A 19155-nucleotide genomic window follows, 5' to 3' on the forward strand; every position below is an offset into this window, starting at 1 on the left:
TTATGCACAATTAGCCAAACGTGGCAGAAATGCCAAATATAAAAAATAACAAACTTCTATGAATAACTTGAAATGGCATTTGCCTGACACTCTTTTTAAAATTTCATTGACTTTTTCTTTAAGCATGAAATGTCTCAAATTGAGATTTAATTTTGAAGCTAACTTCTAAATTTTTAAAAAAAGATTTTCAATTCGAAAGAATTCCTATGATTCACAATCAGTAAATAACAACAAAAAGCCCTATACACTGCCCCAATACAATAATAAGTGATCACTTTTGTACCTAAATTTGATTCTAATTATTTTTCTCTTTTAGGAGCTGATGAAGATGATGGGCCTCAAATCCTGGGAGCTTTGGTTAGGATGGCTATTTAATGCTTTGCTGGTGAACGTTGTGTCTATCAGCATCATTGTGATTCTGTTGAAGGTGTCATATGGAGATGGTGCCATTTTGAATTTGAGCGATGGCTTTCTTTTGTGGATATTTCTCCTATTCTATGCAATTTCAGCCACTGTATTCTGTTTCGCCATCAGCTCCTTTTTCAATCACCGTAAGTCTTACAATATGCTGCGTTTACATGTTTATTCATTTCTTAAGGGAGAAGAATTGAATTTTAGTTTCCTTGAAATGGTGGAGTAGTAAATAGGAATATATAAGAGAAAATTTAACAAAAGAGGATACTTAGAACTTGAGGGCTTGTCTCTAGCCACATTGTTTTCATTTTATATCCTCAACCTTTAAAGCAATGTTGCCAAATGGTATGAAAAAATGGGAGAGTAATTAGAAACCAATGCCAAATTACACGCATCTTTGTTAAATAGAATCTGGAGTTTCCAGACTCAATAAAAACTAACCAAGACAGACCCAGGATTGATTTAATTAGTTTATTTTACTTTGCTTTTCAGCCAATTTTGGGTAATCGCGATGATGAGGATGAGTGATGATATGATGAAATTAACGAAGGGATGTTCACAATGAACACCCATAGCCAGGCTGGGATTAAAATCCAGGATGCCTGGACAGACACAGAAAAATAAAATATTTTGTCACGATAATGTTATTTTGTTAATAATATTGTTATATTTAGTTACTACTGCCTGCTGTAATAATTATAATGATAAATAGAAGAAGAAATGAATATTGTCAAATTTGCACTGTTTGCAGGATAATACATAGAGGTCTTAAGTTAACATTTATTGCAAGTTCAGTTATCAAACTTACAATATTCAAATAACATTCAAATAAACATTTCCAATTCTCTTTGTGTGTGTGTGTGACCATCCTTCACCCACCCCCCCCCCCACACACACACATATACATACGTACATACATACATACATACATACATACATACACACACACATAGGCAATCAGGATTTGGTAGGTGTTCTGTAGCTCCTGCTACCTTTGGAATATTTTGTTCACCAATGCTCCCCTTAATCCATCCACACTGTACAGAAAATACATATACTTCTTTAGTCAAAGTTTCTATTGTATAAGTTTGCTTATTTGTCTGCAGTGCCGGATCTACAAGCTGCAAAACCCTACAGTGCAGGGGGGGGGGGGAGACAAGTAAGCTTTTAGGGGGGCCTCAGCCATTGACATAGTATGACATGTGTATGTAAAAAATAAACGTAGTTACTCAGGGGTATAGAAACGAATACAATATATACTGGTAAAGTTAAAGTTCCCTATACATATAGCACCGTACCATGAAGGCACATTTATCAGGGGGGGGGGGGCAGGGTTCCACATATTTTTTTATGTTGGCCATCTTGAAGGTGATGTGATCAGCAACATGTTCTGGCACGGCCCCCTGGTACCATTTGATTTGAGGCTGGGTGGGCCCTGGAGCCACTTTATGCCGATATAAAGCCGGAAAAATTCCAACTTTAGACCAGCGACCCCAAATCTCCCACGTGGCAGTCAGACTAGAATCAAATCAGGCTAAAATTTCACAAGAAATGCAGTGGTGAAGGTTTCATCAACCTATCTGTAATCAGGAAAAAGTTGACTGCATGATTGTAACAAATGTATCATTTTCCAGGTGTGAGAAAACAGTGTTATCACATCCATCACCTTCCCATTTAAAAATTTTGAGTTGAATTCAATATAGCGGCCACCAATATGTGTTCCGCTTAGAACACACCAATTTGGTTTCCCCTAAGCCTAAACCTGTTTCTATCATGACCAATTGTACCCATCCTAACTCCTTTACTTTTTATAGAGGGTGTTAAGGGACTTTTCAATCACCCTGTAGGCCCTTGACTTTGTCAACATGAAATCAAGAATTATGCACACACATTCATTATATATGTGTATATATATAATATGTGTGTATGAAGGTAGATAGGTAGAGAGGGGCCTTTGATAATATTTTGCAGGGGGCCCCAAGATTTGTAGATCTGGCACTGTTTGACTGTGACTAATTTTTTATTATAATTGCAAGACTGTGTTCTTTCACTTCATTTTACTTTTGAATGTAACTACAAAATGCATTCTAACTTTGATTTACAATGACTGTTTAGAAATGTTGGTATTTTTATGTTATTCTAGCTACACTTGCCACAACCTGTGGAGTTATTCTGTGGAATGTCACCTATTCGGCACCTGCATTTTCACTCATGGATCGCTACGAGTACCTGTCATTTTCAGCAAAGATGTCATTGGGATTGCTTCCAAACATGGCAGTGCACTGGGGATATCAAATCATTGCTGGACACGAAGCAACAAGTATGTTCTATAACCTGTTTATAATTTATACATGTATATAATTTATAATATATAATATAAATTGTTCGCAATTTAATGGTTAAATGTCTGTCTTTCAGATTTGAAGCAGAACTTGCTTGAAAGCTAATTCAATTTGACCATTTCATTTATTTAGAATGATTCTGCGATTTTTCCTCCTGAGAGTATGTAGAAAGTTGTACAAAGTATAGCAATTATATGTTGTAATTAAAATATGGGGCTTGTCAGATAAGTAAAGATACAAACCCATTTGCAATTTAGGAGAAAAATGTGTACCAAAGTTGGCAACACTGGCAATAACATTGATCCATAAGACAAGGATTGGAAGTGAGTCTGTCATTGCTGTGCTGAGTCTTGTGTGAGGAACACGCATTGGAAATGGCAGTGACAGGTGTGAAGTGCACGCCGGGATTAGTTTTTTGTAGGCACAAGGAAAGCATCCATCAGAGATCCATCGAGGAATGGTGACTGTGTATGGGAACGTAATGAATGAGCAAAATGTGGCGAAGATGTGCCGTGCCTTCGCAGAAGGTTGGTATGATATTCATGATAAGGAGAGGATCGGGAGGCCGTCCATGATCACTGAGGACATTCGCAATTGCATTGAAGCAGAGGTTCATGCGAACGGGCAGGTGACAATTAGAGAATTGTGTGTGATGTTTCCTGACGTTTCAAGAAACACTTCATGAAATAGTGAGTGGGTTAGGTAAGAGGGAGATGCATTTCTGGACTCCATAGTGACAGGTGATGAAACATGGGTGTTCCAGCATACCCCTGAATCCAAGCAGCTGTCAATGCAGTGGCGCCATACCCCTTCTCCAAAAGCCAAAAAAATCAAAACCTCACATTCAACCCGCAAGCTGGTGACAACCATTTTCTGGGATCACCACAACATCCTACTGGTGGAATTCATGCCTCCTGGAAGAACAAATAATGCTTAAACCTATGGCCAGACTTTGAAACATCTTCGATGTGCAATTCAAAACAAACAGAGGAGCATGTTGTCATGTGGAGTCCGCTTTATTCATGACAAAGCCTGGCCCCATTCAGCGAATGTCATCAAGGATCTGCTTGCACATTTTCAATGGAACATCCTTGAACATCCACAATACAGCCTCGACCTCACACCCAGTGATTACCATCTGTTTCTCTACCTAAAGAAACATCTTGGTGGAAAACAGTTTGACAACGACGATGAGGTCAGGGAAGAAGTCACAACTTGGTAACAGTTGCAGGCAGTGGATTTTTACGATTCTGGGATACAAAATCTTGTTCTGCGTTTGAACAAATGTTTATACAATGCTGGCACTTACGTGGAGAAATAGCCTCTCTACCAGTGAATCCAGTGTAGCTTTAGTTGCGTGCAATACATTTCTTGTATACCTTATTTTTCGTTTGTATCTTTACTTTCCTGACAAGTCTCATACTAACTTGTGAAAGCAGACCCATAGGTACAGAATGTAACATATGAACTAACAAATGAAGTATAAACATAATAGTGCATGCAGTTTCATCTCTGGGAGTATGGAGAGGAATTGGTGAGGTTGTTATTTAGTATTATTATCATTAATATCTTTATTCAATGGGCAATGTTATGTACAGCCATGGACACTACTTGGTTGTAACAATACCATTGACTTTCAATAGAATTGTTACAAACCATAAGTGTCCGTGACTGTACATCAATCCTACATTATTCTGATCATCAGTTCTAGCTGGGGTATCTTTTACATAGTGAGGGGGCACATAATGGTTCAGATCCCACTTTAAACTGTAGGTCCAGTCCCGATTAGCCTTACTGTGCATAAAGTAGACTTAAAACACCAAATCAACCAACCAACATAGTGAGGGAGCACAAAATCACACAAAATCCCAAAACCAGTTAGCATCAGGTTTAACACTAGCAATAACATTTTTTAATCCTGAAATCTTTCCTAAAATGCATTTTAAGATATCCAAAATACAAGCAAGTGAGAGAAATTCTAATTCATTTTTTTTCCTAATGACAAGATCTGGAGCTCAAAATTGTTAATGAAGCAACTGAAACTGCAAAAGTATTTTGAAAACAGGAAATGAATAAAAATAAAATTAACCACTTTTTAAAAATTATATTTTTGATTGCCATTCATATGTACTTAGACAAAACGTCTTGACAATCAACTTTCCAAAGACCTATTCAGAGATGCAATGAATTTTCTTTGATATTAGTGTCCTTAACCATACCATTCTTACACAATATAATTCAAAGTTCGATGCCACAACTGTTCATGACAATAACTTGAAGTAAATATGAAGTATATGAAAAGATATGCCGAGATCATCAAGATACTCAATTTTGCTGTCTTCAATTTGTGCACCCCTAGGCTCTGGCTTACAAGGCCCTGGGCCTAAATCTGCCCTGGATATGAATCAATGAAGAATATTTTTCAAGGTCAATGATCATGGTAGATTTGTTGTTGCTTTGTAATTCAGAGAAGGACTTAAGTTTTATTGGATGAACAGGAAAACAACAACCTATAATTAATATATTTTAGGTATTGTGTAGCAATGTGTCTATGTTTTTCAAAATATGCTCTTTATCGGATGTTTTTATTGTAACCGAGTTGATAGATCCTTTTCAATATTATATTATTTCAAATATACAGAAGATATAATATTAGTAAAAATTAGATTATATTCGTCAGGTCAGCTATATACAATAAATAAACAGAATAGTTAAAGACAACATATTTTTTATATTCAGTATTTGCTGAAGCTTAGCATAATGTTTGTAAGTTAAGAATTAGAGAACATACTGTATGTGTGTGTGTGCACATATGCATGTGTCCCAAGAAACCAAAAGTGGTTAGCCCAATCCAACTGTACTGAAAATGGTTGGCTCACGGTTGGCCCAACATAAAAACATACCATGCAATGGTAATTTTGACCGTAGTTCCAACGTTGGCTCAACACGTGGTTTTTACGTTGGGCCAACATATAGTTTCCCTACGTTGGGCCAATGTATGGTTTTCCTACATTGGGCCAATGTATGGTTTTGTGTTCGCCCAACATACTGAAAAGTAAAGAATGGATAAGTTTATGTTCTGATATATACATAATTTATTGTGAGGACAAATGTAAACTATAGCACAAATTATTTATGAAAATAAAAAAAATACATAGCACTTTCTCATTCACATGGTATCATTGTTTTCAAGGCATCGTTACTTCAAGAGATAGCACAAAAACTTTGTAGATTTCCTTAGTTTTCCACGTTTCATGGAATTTAGTCTGCACACAACATTGTTTAAACACTCTCACAATATACCTGCAAGAATGTTCTTGTTCTACTACAGCTAAAGAGACAAAAACAATAAGCAATTACCAACACATCTTTCATCCATGGCATCTGACAAAGGACTGGTGAATGACTGCAAGTTATAAATAGCTTCTACTTTAATTTAGAATATATTGCCAGTATGTGCTGTGACTGAAATATTTGAAAAAAAAAAAAAAACACTGTTACATGCCACTTATTTTACACTCTAGAATTTAGAGAATACTCCTGAAAGTTATCTCAGCATGAAAAAGTTGTTTTTGAAACTGATTTTGACTCACTTTTCCATGGTTGGGCAAACATTGGCAACCACCGTTGGCCCAACATAAGGCTAACGTCAGTTTGCCAACCTTTTCCACATAAAAACTGACATTGGCCCAACGGTTGTGTTTACTTGGGTGTAGACTGTATCTTTACCAAAAAGCCAAAAAATTCTGATTCTAAATATTTAGACATATTTATTTAATGGGACAACTTTCATGTGCTATCGAAAATTAATAACACTTTCACGAAATGTAAGTTAAAACAATTTCATTTTTTTATATGAGTTCAGTGGATTGGCATCCTTTAGCTTCCTAAACAACCTAGGGTCACCACAAAAGTTTTTTTGTCTTTTCAGATACAGGTCTTCAGTGGGATAACTTGTTTAAACCAACAGTCAGCACAGACAATATAACAATGGCCCATGTTTTTCTAATGTTCATCATTGATATATTTTTGTATGGGGCAATATCATGGTATATTGAATCTGTGAAACCAGGAAAATATGGAGTTGCGAAGCCATGGTATTTTATATTTACAGTAAGTTTGCTCTATTTAAAATACAGTATGTAACATTCTTATTCGTACACATGGATTTTCAAAGAAAAATGCTTTAATATCTGAAAGGAAATGCACTCTTTTGAAATTGTTTCTTTACAATTCAATAACTAATATCATTACGAACATAAAATCTTACCCAAAATCTGTATAACCAATGACAATAATAAATGAAATGAAACTGAAAGAGAAACATGCCATTTTTTGTGCAACTTTTCTATTCGTACACTTAATAATATAAAAGAAAAAAGTATATTCAGAGCAAATTGACTGACAGTTCTAATATTTTGATTCATATCCTTTGGCTTTAATTACTGCTTGACACCTGTTCTTCATAGAATTAACCAGTTTCCAACATGTTTCAGAGCTTATTTTATTCCACTCGGCTTGAACAACAGTTTTCAACTCTTGTTTGGACTTGACGCCTGCTTTATGGACTCGTCTCTTCAAAATTGGCCATAAATGCTCAATGGGATTTAAGTCTGGACTTTGAGCTGGTGTTTGTAGTAGTTTGGGCACATTCTATATTAGCCAATTCATGTTAACTCGTGCCTTATGCTTACTGTCATTGTCTTGTTGGAATCTGTAGATAGGCGGCATGTCCACTTTTTGGTCACTTTGCTTTACATTGTTCTTCAATATGTCCAAATAGACATATGCATCCATGATACCATCAATAAACTGGATGGTACCAACACCTTTGGATGACATACAGTCCCAAATCATTAATGACCCACCACCGTGTTTAACTGTTGGAACTGTGTTAATGTGATAATTGTCTTTATTTGATTTTTTCCAGATCCTATTTATCCCATCTGACCCGTATATATTAATCTTGGACTCGTCTGACCATATGACACTATCCCAAAATTCCTGGTCCTTGTGGATGTGCTCTTTCGCGAAAGTCCATTCCTGCGATTCACCTTATTTACATACAGCCTCTTTCACGGTATTCTGCCATGATATCAATGCTTTTACAAGGCACGTCGTACAGTTTGATCGGACATCATCTTGCCAGCAACATTTTCTACTAACGGTCGTAACTGAGGAACACTTAGTTGGGGGTTTTCTCGCACGCTTTTTAAAATGAAGCCTTCAAAATGTTTATTCAACCGTCTCTCTTTTGGTTTTCTCGGCACATTCTGTGTTGAACCTTCCTCTCTAAATTTGTTTACTATGTATTGAACTGTGGAGTGTGCTTTATTGACTGTTTGTCCAATTTTTCTTAACGAATAACCTCTAAGCACCAAATTTATAATAACATCCTTCAGATCGGAACTAAGTTCCTTCACCTTGACCATTTTGAACACGCTGATAGATAGATGAAAAGCCTACAACAATACCCAAACCAGCATTCCGCTTAACGGGGAGCATGCCTGCATGTTCAAACTTGTTGCGAAGTTACAAACTGCACCAAATCGCCCGAATAGTGGTGGCTCTGTATGCAAGGAAGATTGAAACTCTTACCTGTATGAATAACAATGTTGCAAGAAACAGTGTGTTTTTCTCTTTTCACACAAATTATATGCTCTGTTTATACACTTTGAACATACATTTTTATTGACATTTGTTGGTGAAACCTTCATTAACATTAATTTCCAGGTACATATGAAAATGATTATATTTACTATTTTTTTCTCCGAAATTCTATTTGTACGAATAACAATGTTACATACTGTATAACATTGCATTTATATTTTAAAAATAAAATTAAATATAGAACATTGAATTTATTCTGGCATTGAATCTTTGTACATATAGAACAAAACAATACCTGTATACATACTACAAAGTAACTTCACTAAACTCTGTCACCCTGTAATCAAATAGTTTCAGGTTTGATTCCAGTGGAGGAAAATTGCAAAATGGTTTTTCAAACACTACATCCTAACTAGTGTTGGGTGATTTATCATCTAGACAATATATCGTGATATTAAAAAAATATCAACCCTGCAGTATCAACTAAATGATATATCATCCTGATATTCTAGTGATATATATCAAGTTCGCAATAAATCATCGTGCTATAGAGCTATAAATAGAATGAGAATAGGATTTGAGCCAAGAATAGAAGTATGTAAGGATAAGAATGGGAAAGTAATTGTAGAGGAGAATCAGATACTCAATAGATGGGCAGAGCACTTTAAAGAGATTTTGAGTAAAGTGGAAGACCAAGAAGAAGAAGAAGAGCAGTATAATAGGAATATACAAAATAGGGATGGTCATGAGGTACAAGTACCTAGTATTGAAGAAGTTGAATTTGTAATGAAGAAAATGAGTAATAATAGAGTTCCAGGCGAGGATGAGGTGATAATTGAACTTATCAAACTTGGTGGTAACGCATTGTTGGCAGCAATACATAGATTGATTGTAATGATATGGGAAAATGAAACAATGCCACATAAATGGAAATCTGGAATAATATGCCCAATTTATAAGAAAGGTGATAAATTGATATGCGGAAATTACTGAGGCATCACACTTCTTAGTGTGGTCTATAAGATCTTGTCAGGATTGATCAGTGAGAGAATAAAATGTTACACAGAAGATATACTGGGAGAGTACCAATGTGGATTTCGCCCTGGCAGAAGCACTACTGATCAGATTTTTATAATTAGACAGATGATGGAAAAGTTTTATGAACATGATGTGGATTTGCATTTTTTTATTTGTTGACTTCAGGCAGGCTTTTGACAGTGTTAATCGAAATGAACTGTTTAAGGTACTTGAAGAGTATAATATTCCCCTCAAAATAATAAGACTAATAAGAATGACTATGAGTGGTACTAAGGCACGAGTGAAAGTTTGTAGTAAACTGAGTGAAGAGTTTACATTCAACACAGGAGTGAAACAAGGGGATGGCCTTTCGGCAGTATTATTTAATCTAGCATTGCACAAAGTAATGAATGTAGTTGATCAAAAGGGAACCATATTTGGAAAATCCAGTCAAATATGTGCATATGCAGATGATGTTACAATCATTTCTAGAACAATAAGAACACTTAAGCAAATCTATGAGCAAATGGAAACAGAAGCAATAAAAATAGGGCTCAATGTAAATGAAAAAAGACAAAGTATATGAGAATGTCAAACTCTGAGATCAGAAGAGCACCTCAAGATCTGACAATTGGAGATAATAAGTTTGAGGGAGTGCCTTCTTTTAAATATCTGGGGACAATGGTATATAGTGATAATGATATGAGTAAAGTAATAAAGGAAAGAATACAGGCAGGCAATCGTGCATATTTTGCAAATATGCAGTTGTTTAGAAATAGACTGATCACAAGAAATACAAAGCTTAAAATTTATAAGACACTGGTACGACCAGTTGTCACTTATGGATCAGATAATTGGACTTTGAAACTGTCAGATGAAAATGCCCTCAGAATATTTGAGAGAAGAATATTAAGAAAGATATATGGACCTGTGAAGGAAGATGACGACTGGAGAATAAGATATAATGCAGAGCTAGATGATTTAATAAAAGGCCAAGATATAGTGAGATTTGTCAAAGCCCAGAGAATAAAGTGTTTGGGGCATGTGGAGAGAATGATGGAAGACCGGATGCCAAGAAGAATGTTGAAAGGAAAGCTTTACCATGCAAGAAGAAAGGGCAGGCCCCGACTTCGATGGATAGATGACGTCGCTGCAAACTTGCGGACAATGAAAATTAAAGGATGGAGGAGAAGAATTGATGATAGATTGGAATGGAGGCTGATTGTGGAGGAGGCCAAGGCCCACCAAGGGCTGTAGAGCCAAAAAGAGAGAGAAATAAATCATCGTGACATTTTTGCTATATATATTGAGTCGGTGATATATCGTCACAATATTTTGGTGATACATATCATGTCAGTGATATACCATCATGAAATTTAGGCAATACATATCATGTCAGCATTATATCATCACGATATTTTAGCATGTTGGCGATATATTGTCATGATATTTTGGCGAAATATATCATGGAGACTATATACACTGATTGATATCACAGTATGGAAAAAGTATTGTATCGTATCGTCTGTGACGATATTTTCTTGATAGATCACAATATCAAATTTCCGATGTCATCCATCCCTATTTCTGACTACCGATCTCACAATGATGGGTTAACACTGAAAATTTTGGAGCTTCCACTAAGCATCGAACCCAAATCTGCTCACAATAAAGACGAGAATGCTAACTTCTTGGCAATGTGGGAGCCTACATGTGCTTTATTTTCCTTCAATATTCCAAAAACATTGTCATTTGTTTCAAGACACGTAGTCAGCCAAATTTTTAGAGATTTACACTCTGTAAACATTCTTGCACATATTAATTTCTTTTACAATTATTCCAGATTCCTTTTTGCTGCAAAAGGAAAGTCGACAGTGATGATAATTTCAGTAGTGCCAACAATGATTATTTGAAGTATTTTGAGACGGCAGTTAATGGACTGAAAGCAGGGGTAAAAATAAAAAACCTGAAGAAAAGTTTCGCAAAATTTGGAGGAAAATCTGTTGTTGCTGTAGATGGGGTATCCCTTGATATCTACGAGGGAGAAATTACAGTTTTGCTTGGCCACAATGGTGCAGGGAAGACTACAACAATGTCAATTTTAACAGGTAGGCTCTCTTGATAATGAAGAGTTTATTAAAAGCAGAAGTTTACATGTCATGAAAATCTGGTTTAGAAGTTACATATTTCTAAATTTGTAGACATTTTTGGCTTAATAACTTTACTGGTTTACTACATCTAATATACATTTAGCTTATTGCAAAATTAGTGAACATTTAAGGCTCAGTGAGGGATCAAACTGGAATATTTTGAATTCCATGTTAGCAGGTATGTTGTTAAGGGGCTTTGTTTGGAAGGCTGTGGGGCCTGCCCCCCCCCCCAAGCAAAATTTGTTTTATTATTTTAAAAAATATATACGAGCAGGAAACTATGGATTTTTTTAATTCTCTATCTTGTGTAAACTTTGTGTGATTATAACTTCAAATAGCATGTCTTGAAATTATTTTAGTATGGCACATATATTTGTGGTAGTTTAACATATAATTGATGTTTATATGTACAAAACAAACATTTATATTTCTTATACTTTACAAGAAATTATATATGTGTTTATTTCATAGTGGGGGTAGGGGGGGGGGGCACATCAGCTGAGCTATGTCCCTGTATGGCAGTGTTCTACCAACCTCCGGGCTCTGACTTCACCCCAGCTTAACTAATGTTCATGCCTTAGTTTAAATCATCTTTCTGGCTCCTCAGGCTAATCATGAGATGATTAGAATGAGCAATGATCTGATGAAACTCATTACAGGTCGAAGATAAAATACCCATTCCTTGGCCTGGATTCAAACCCAGAATTTTAAGTGATGAGATCATGCACAATACCCTCGGTATCCAAGGCAGTCCTATTTCTTAAATCTCTGTGAAGAACAGATCCATTCAACTTTAAAATAGTTACATCGATGGCACAGGTTGTCTCAGTAACCACAGACATTGATGGCACAGTAAACACCTGGAATGGGTATAATATATTCAGCAACTTAGCTAGTGGAATTTTTAAGAAAGACAGCTGTGGTAGATGGATGTCAGTGATATAGATTTGATCAGGGGCGGTTACTGATATTGTTGCAGTGTTGCACAATGACCAGATATTTTAAAATGAAATTCATACTTTATGTTAGTATATTTTTTAATTTGTTTTCCTATTAGCCTAAATATATTGAACATAAACAAACAATTTTGCCTTTCATTGCTTCATAAAGCAAATTCCATTACGATCCATTAAAAAAAAAAGAGGCAACCTGTGAGATTTTACAGTGTATGAGTAGATGCACAGGTACGCGTTGCAAACCTGGAGCAATGGCCTGATCTCTACAATGAGGAGTATTGGAGTGAAGTTCAACGCTGTTCTTCCTATCCCCTGCTTCAGTCAGCTTGGTCGTTGCAATGGATTTACAACACACCATGGTCAGGCGACCCGTTTCAGATCCCCCTGCGGGTGAGGGAAGAAGAGAAGGGACCAGCAACAAAGTCTGGGATTGAATTCTCACTGTCCTGTGTTGTAGAGCAACAGACAAAATGTCCACGTTAGGCAAAGATAAATATTTTCTTTTGAGGAGAACCTTAACCTAATTTAAATTATGTCTGATACCGATACCAATGCTTGAAACTTGTAACAATTTGATTTGATTTCTTGTTTTTAAAATCCACTTTATGCACAGAAAGACTAATCGGGATTAAACCTACAGTTTAAAGTGGGATCCGAACCACATGTCATGTGCCTCCATTTGTAACAATTAAAAACTGTTCAATATACTCATTAATATTATTGGATGAGTATTCCAATCCAATTACAAGCATCGAATCATCACAGTTTTCCGTCAAAATATTTAACAATTGAATCAGAACATTAAAGTACTTCTTACGTAATCACAAAAAACACAACTCTGCTTAATATTGCTGCCAAATAAATGGAAACTTCAAATTTTGTATGATCAAAAGTTTTTTGTTATTACGTAAGAAGTACTTTAATGTTTAATGTTAAATATTTTGACGTTACCATGGAGACGATTTGTTTCTGTACTGTGTTGCTATTTTTAACAGAGACTGTTGCGGACTGGCAACTATGCTCACTTTACGCGGGATTGAAGAGTCTGTGTATCCGGTAGAATGGCGGTCTCGAGGTGAAGACGTCATAGAAATTTGTACAATTTTGTATCTTACCGTTTTGGCAGTAATAAATAGTTGTTATTGTTAATATATGCGTCGTCGTATCTGTAAGATCCTAGAAACGGAACTACAGTGGTAGCAGAGCATGGTTATGGCAACTATCATGTCTGGGCACTAAAGGTAAGTGCAGTGCTGCGAAGTAAGGGATTGTACAAGGACGCAATATTGAATGATGAACCAACAGAAGAAAAAGCTAGAATTGTTTGGGAAAAGAAAAATGACGAAGCTTTTGGTGTCATAGTTGTTACCAAAAGCTTCGTCATTTTTCTTTTCCCAAACAATTCTAGCTTTTTCTTCTGTTGGTTAGCAGAATGGCGGACGTGAGTAAGATAGAATTACTGAAGAATGGCAACTATCATGTCTGGGCACTAAAGGTAAGTGCAGTGCTGCGAAGTAAGGGATTGTACAAGGACGCAATATTGAATGATGAACCAACAGAAGAAAAAGCTAGAATTGTTTGGGAAAAGAAAAATGACGAAGCTTTTGGTGTCATAGTTGTTACCAAAAGCTTCGTCATTTTTCTTTTCCCAAACAATTCTAGCTTTTTCTTCTGTTGGTTAGCAGAATGGCGGACGTGAGTAAGATAGAATTACTGAAGAATGGCAACTATCATGTCTGGGCACTAAAGGTAAGTGCAGTGCTGCGAAGTAAGGGATTGTACAAGGACGCAATATTGAATGATGAACCAACAGAAGAAAAAGCTAGAATTGTTTGGGAAAAGAAAAATGACGAAGCTTTTGGTGTCATAGTTGTTACTTTATCGCCCGACCAGGCTGGACTGTTCATTAACGAGACATGTGCAAAAACAGTGTGGGATGAACTTAAACGCATTCACACGGGAAACACACAGGACAAAATAATAGATATAGGTGTGGAAATGAAGAACATAAAAATGGGTGACAAGGAAAGTGTTGACGAATATGTTTTGAGAGCACGAAACATAATGTCAATAAGTGCTGCATTGGGTCAACCAATTACGACACGAGAAGTAGTGTATCATATTGTACGGGGTGTTCATCGGTGGCTCAGTCGGTAACGCGTCTGACTACCATGCTCAAGGTCCCGGGTTCGATCCCCGGCCGGTTCAAATCCGGGAACTTTTCTAACGGTGGAAGCGGCCCCGGCGCCTACCCAGCATCGAATAACATGGGTACCTGGGGGAAACCCTGGGGGGGTAAAGGCGGTCAGGGGTGTGATGCTGATCACATCACCCCCACTCACGACCGGATCAAGAAAGTGTGGGGCGTTACCCCTACACCCCCTATACGCCTTCATGGCGTGGTGCTATGCACAGGGAAACACTTTACTTTACTTTGTTCATCAAAAGTATGAAAACGTCGCGGCAGTATTACGAGCACAAAGGGGTGCGACAATTGAAGAAGTGCAAGATACCTTAAAAGAAGAAGAGGTTAGGTTGCATAAAATGGACTACAATGAAAAATCCGAACAGGCATACAAGGCACGGTATAAGAAGTATTGGAAGAACAAAGAAGCTGTGCGAAGATGCTGGACGTGTGGAAAAGTAGGACATTTTTCGAAAGAATGTTGGCACAATAAAGAAGGTGGGAAAGCTCAAGCTAGGAGACCTTCTATGTCTACCTCTGCATCTACATCTTCTAAAACACCGAAGGGAAAAATGAAACAGACGGGATTCACATGCGAAGACAACATGGAAGCTGCTTACAGTGTATACGACATGCAGGAAGACAGAAGAGAAGTTGTTATTGTTAATATATGCGTCGTCGTATCTGTAAGATCCTAGAAACGGAAGTACAGAGACAACGACCTTCATGGTTTAACAGCAAAAAACACAATTCTGCATAATATTGCTGCCAAATAAATTGAAACTTCAAATATTGTATGATAATCTCATGAATTGTACTCCTCAAAAGTGTCACGTATCACTTACATATAAAATTATAAATACATATAATTACATTATAAATATATACAAATTAAAGTTATATAAATATATTATGTATTGATGAAGGAATATACAATATATATTCGCTGCAACCACCAACATTCTGAACCACGAGCCGCCACTGGATTTGATCACTTAGCTTCAATCTTTCACTAACTTTCAATAAATTTATAATAATCCTCTGCATACCAGTAATACAACCTTAGTGACAATGAAGTTCGACCAGTCACAAATATAGGAGTGCGTTGTGAAAGAAGGAGAGCACATGCATATGCTGAACATATTTTATTCAGCAGGCTACATGGAACAAAGGAAAACATAAAATTCCGCTGCAACGCAGCAATGTATGGTGTCCACACAAAATAAAACATTTTCGTCCATCTACACGTGACATTGAAGTTCGACCACTGTTAGAGGGGATCCTGTTTACCATGGTGTGACGCCGCCCCATTGGCGAATAACTGTGGCAATGCATCGGGGCATGCTGCGGACGAGTCGTTCAAGGTATTCCACATCGATGCGGTGCCATTCCTCTTGCAGGCAGGCGATAAGAGCAGCCACTGTCGTCGGTCCCCTCTGTTGCACACGTGGCTTAAGAACACGCCACACATTCTCAATGGGCGAGAGGTCGGGACTCGATGGTAGCCATGGCAGAGTTCGCACGTGATGGCGAGTCAACCATTCTCTTGTCAACCGCGCTGTATGAGGCCTGGCATTGTCGTGTTGAAAGATGAGACGCCGCCTGTGGAACAGGTGCCTTGCACTGTGGGAAGATGCCACTCCAGTATGCATGTATAGGCGTGTGCATTCAAAATGCCCTCACAGACGTGTAGTGGGCCAACCCCAGATGCCGTCTTGCATCCCCATACCATCACTGACGCAGGTTTCTGTACCCGACGTGCATAACATTTTGCTTCATTCTGTTCCTCCTTCCGACAAATGACTGTTTTCAGTATTTTCCCGTACACAACATTGAAAATGGATTCGTCCGTCCACAAAACTCTGTTCCACTGCCGAAATGTCCATCCGCGGTACATTCGTGCCCACCGTAGTCGATTGCCTTTGTTCAACATAGAAAGGAAGGGTTTACGTTTCGCTTTGTACACTCGGTAACCACATCACTGTAGGTAATGGCGAATGGTTCTGGTTGACACTTCAATGTGAAAGCGTTCTCGAGTCCACAGTCGTAATTCGGCCACAGAAACATGATTGTTGGTCTGGATATAGCGCCTAAATATCCGTAGGTCACGCACGCTCAGCAGGCGTTTTCGACCGGAGGCTTTACCTGGCTCTGTAGTACCCGTATTTTGGTGGTGTTTGATGATGCAGTGGACGGTTGACTTGGGTAAGTTCAGTTGGCACCCTATTTCCTGTTCACTGAGTCCATCCCGTTGCAACTCCACCACTCTTCTCCTCACGGTGTTGTCAATAGGTTTGCCCCTGGCCATGGTGATGATGCACTGCGGTTCCGCGGTGCACAGCACAGCTTATATACGGCGGACTCCCTTATCGTGTCCGTGACGTCATGCTTCCGTCGAATGCGCCACTCTCTGGAATTTTCCGTATGGGTCTGGTGCCTGGTCGAAGTTCAATGTCACGCGTATAGTTCCCCGTTTTCGTTCTTTACATGACCTTGGGTGCAACATGCTGGGATCACGATTCTTGCCTGCTCACACGCCTCCTCTTACACACATGCGTCACTTCTGCGGGTCACCCATTCCACCGCCTATGCCTCTGTGCATTTAATCACGTATTCCTTTCTGGTCGAACTTCATTGTCACCAAGGTTGTAATAGGGCTGAGGGCCATTACTGATCTACAGTCCAACAGAATTAACTTGAGACAAATGGTTGCCGGCGCCGCTGCAAGAGTACCAACATACAGCAAACGCTTGACTCTCACACGAATCACGGGCAATCAGCTGATAACGGGAGATGGGAGATTTGAAAAATAATTACATTGTGTAACGGAAATATCACTGTATTAAGAGGACATGATAAGAAAATTATAAGCATTATAAGTATTCTATCTTACACAATAAATGGGTAAACAGTTTATTATTTATCTTTAATCCGTAATTTGAAAACACTGCCACTTCGCTTGCTTCACCAGTCACTGCATGCGAGTCCTTTCAACGGTTGGTAACATTTCGCATGCCCGAGCATTAGAGTTTCCATTGGCCCTTTACAGTGGGAAGTCCCCCGCTCTAACCAATTCGAGCGCAGTTGCATCACTCACAGAGCAGCCATTTCTCACAAGTTAATTCTGCCCGACTGTAGTAGTTATCCAGCCTTCATGTTGGAGTGGTTAGAACAGCACGTTACGATGCTAGGAGTCTCTGGTTCAAATCCCGGTATGGGTGTTCTTTGTCAGTATCCCTTCATCTATTTCATCATATCACTTATCCTCATCTTTGCGATTAGTCAAAAGTGGCAAAAAATCAAAGTAAAATAAAACAAAGAATCAATCAATGATCTGGTATTTTCTGTGCTCCCGGTGTCTCGCAGACCAAACAAATTATGTGATGCTTTGTGTAGCCTAATTGTCCAGGAAACTTTGAAGGTTTACGAAATGCATTTATTTTACCAGTATTTTGTGTAAATATTGACTTTTGTTATTAAATGACAGTCATATTAATATCGTCATTATCTTGTGTGAACTTACTTGTATTTTGAACTAAAATATGCTAGACTGATAAGGTACAGTTCAAGTGAAATACAGTACTTATATATTAACATTTATAAATATTCTGGATTACTTCAAATTGTTGCAATGTTCATGTATGGGCATCAGTATCGGTGAAAGTATGGCATCAGTTCAAACTGTATTGGTTGAGGCCTATATAATAAGCAATTCATTTGCAACAAAAGAATTAAGTGCAAATGAAGATTAATTAAGGTGGAAACTTAATTATTAGCCAATGCCAATGTATCAGAAAATATCGGTTGGATTATATTTACTGATACCGGCCAATGCTTTTCCGGCATTTTGATTGCTCACTGGAGTTTGTAAAGATTTCACATGGCTCTTTTGCAGAATCAATTATGCAAATTCGGTTTCCATTGAGGTTGTACCAATCTTTTGTGTAAAAATCTGTACTTTGTGATTATATAACAGTTACTCTTTATATTCTGAATATTTTAAAGCAAAAATATGGTAAATTGATGCTCATAATTGGGATGGAATACTGGTACTCACCCACTAGTATTAACCAATATTGTGAACTTTTAATTCTTACAATTTTCAAACTGTATTGATTAGACATTTTTGAGAGACTTGCAGGTAAAAATAAATCTGATGCAGGAATTATAAAATTCAGGACAATGGACATATCCACTATGACATGAAAAACGTTTTAAATATATTCATTTTACTGATAATCACACCAAACTGAAATGTGCAAAATATCTCTGCGATATTTGTTTTAGTTCTCGAGATACACGCCTTCAAACACTGATGAAATTCACCTCCTACGTCACAGATTTGAAAACGTCCTCTGCACAGACTAGACAGGCTTGACGTCATCCTTTAGAAATGCATGCAGGCAGGGCTTCTGCTCGTCCCATAAACTAGCATGGGCCGTGCAAGCGACAGTCATTTCTTACTGAGTAAAACAAGTATC

At 37.6% G+C, this 19155-nt stretch overlaps 1 protein-coding gene across 4 annotated transcripts in view; it reads left to right on the forward strand.

The window, feature by feature from the left end:
* Positions 1-19155, forward strand: part of LOC145987929 (phospholipid-transporting ATPase ABCA3-like) — a 178303-nt gene that overhangs the window by 103890 nt on the left and 55258 nt on the right. For all 4 annotated transcript variants that reach the window (XM_083122749.1, XM_083122748.1, XM_083122751.1 and 1 more), the window contains 4 exons: positions 317-551; positions 2558-2734; positions 6688-6869; positions 11227-11491. In XM_083122749.1, coding sequence (XP_082978875.1) covers positions 317-551; positions 2558-2734; positions 6688-6869; positions 11227-11491 — 859 coding nt within the window. The remainder of the gene's footprint in view (positions 1-316; positions 552-2557; positions 2735-6687; positions 6870-11226; positions 11492-19155) is intronic.

This window comes from Lepisma saccharinum, chromosome 5, assembly GCF_977018435.1.
Source record: "Lepisma saccharinum chromosome 5, izLepSacc3.1, whole genome shotgun sequence".
NCBI classification, from domain to species: domain Eukaryota; kingdom Metazoa; phylum Arthropoda; class Insecta; order Zygentoma; family Lepismatidae; genus Lepisma; species Lepisma saccharinum.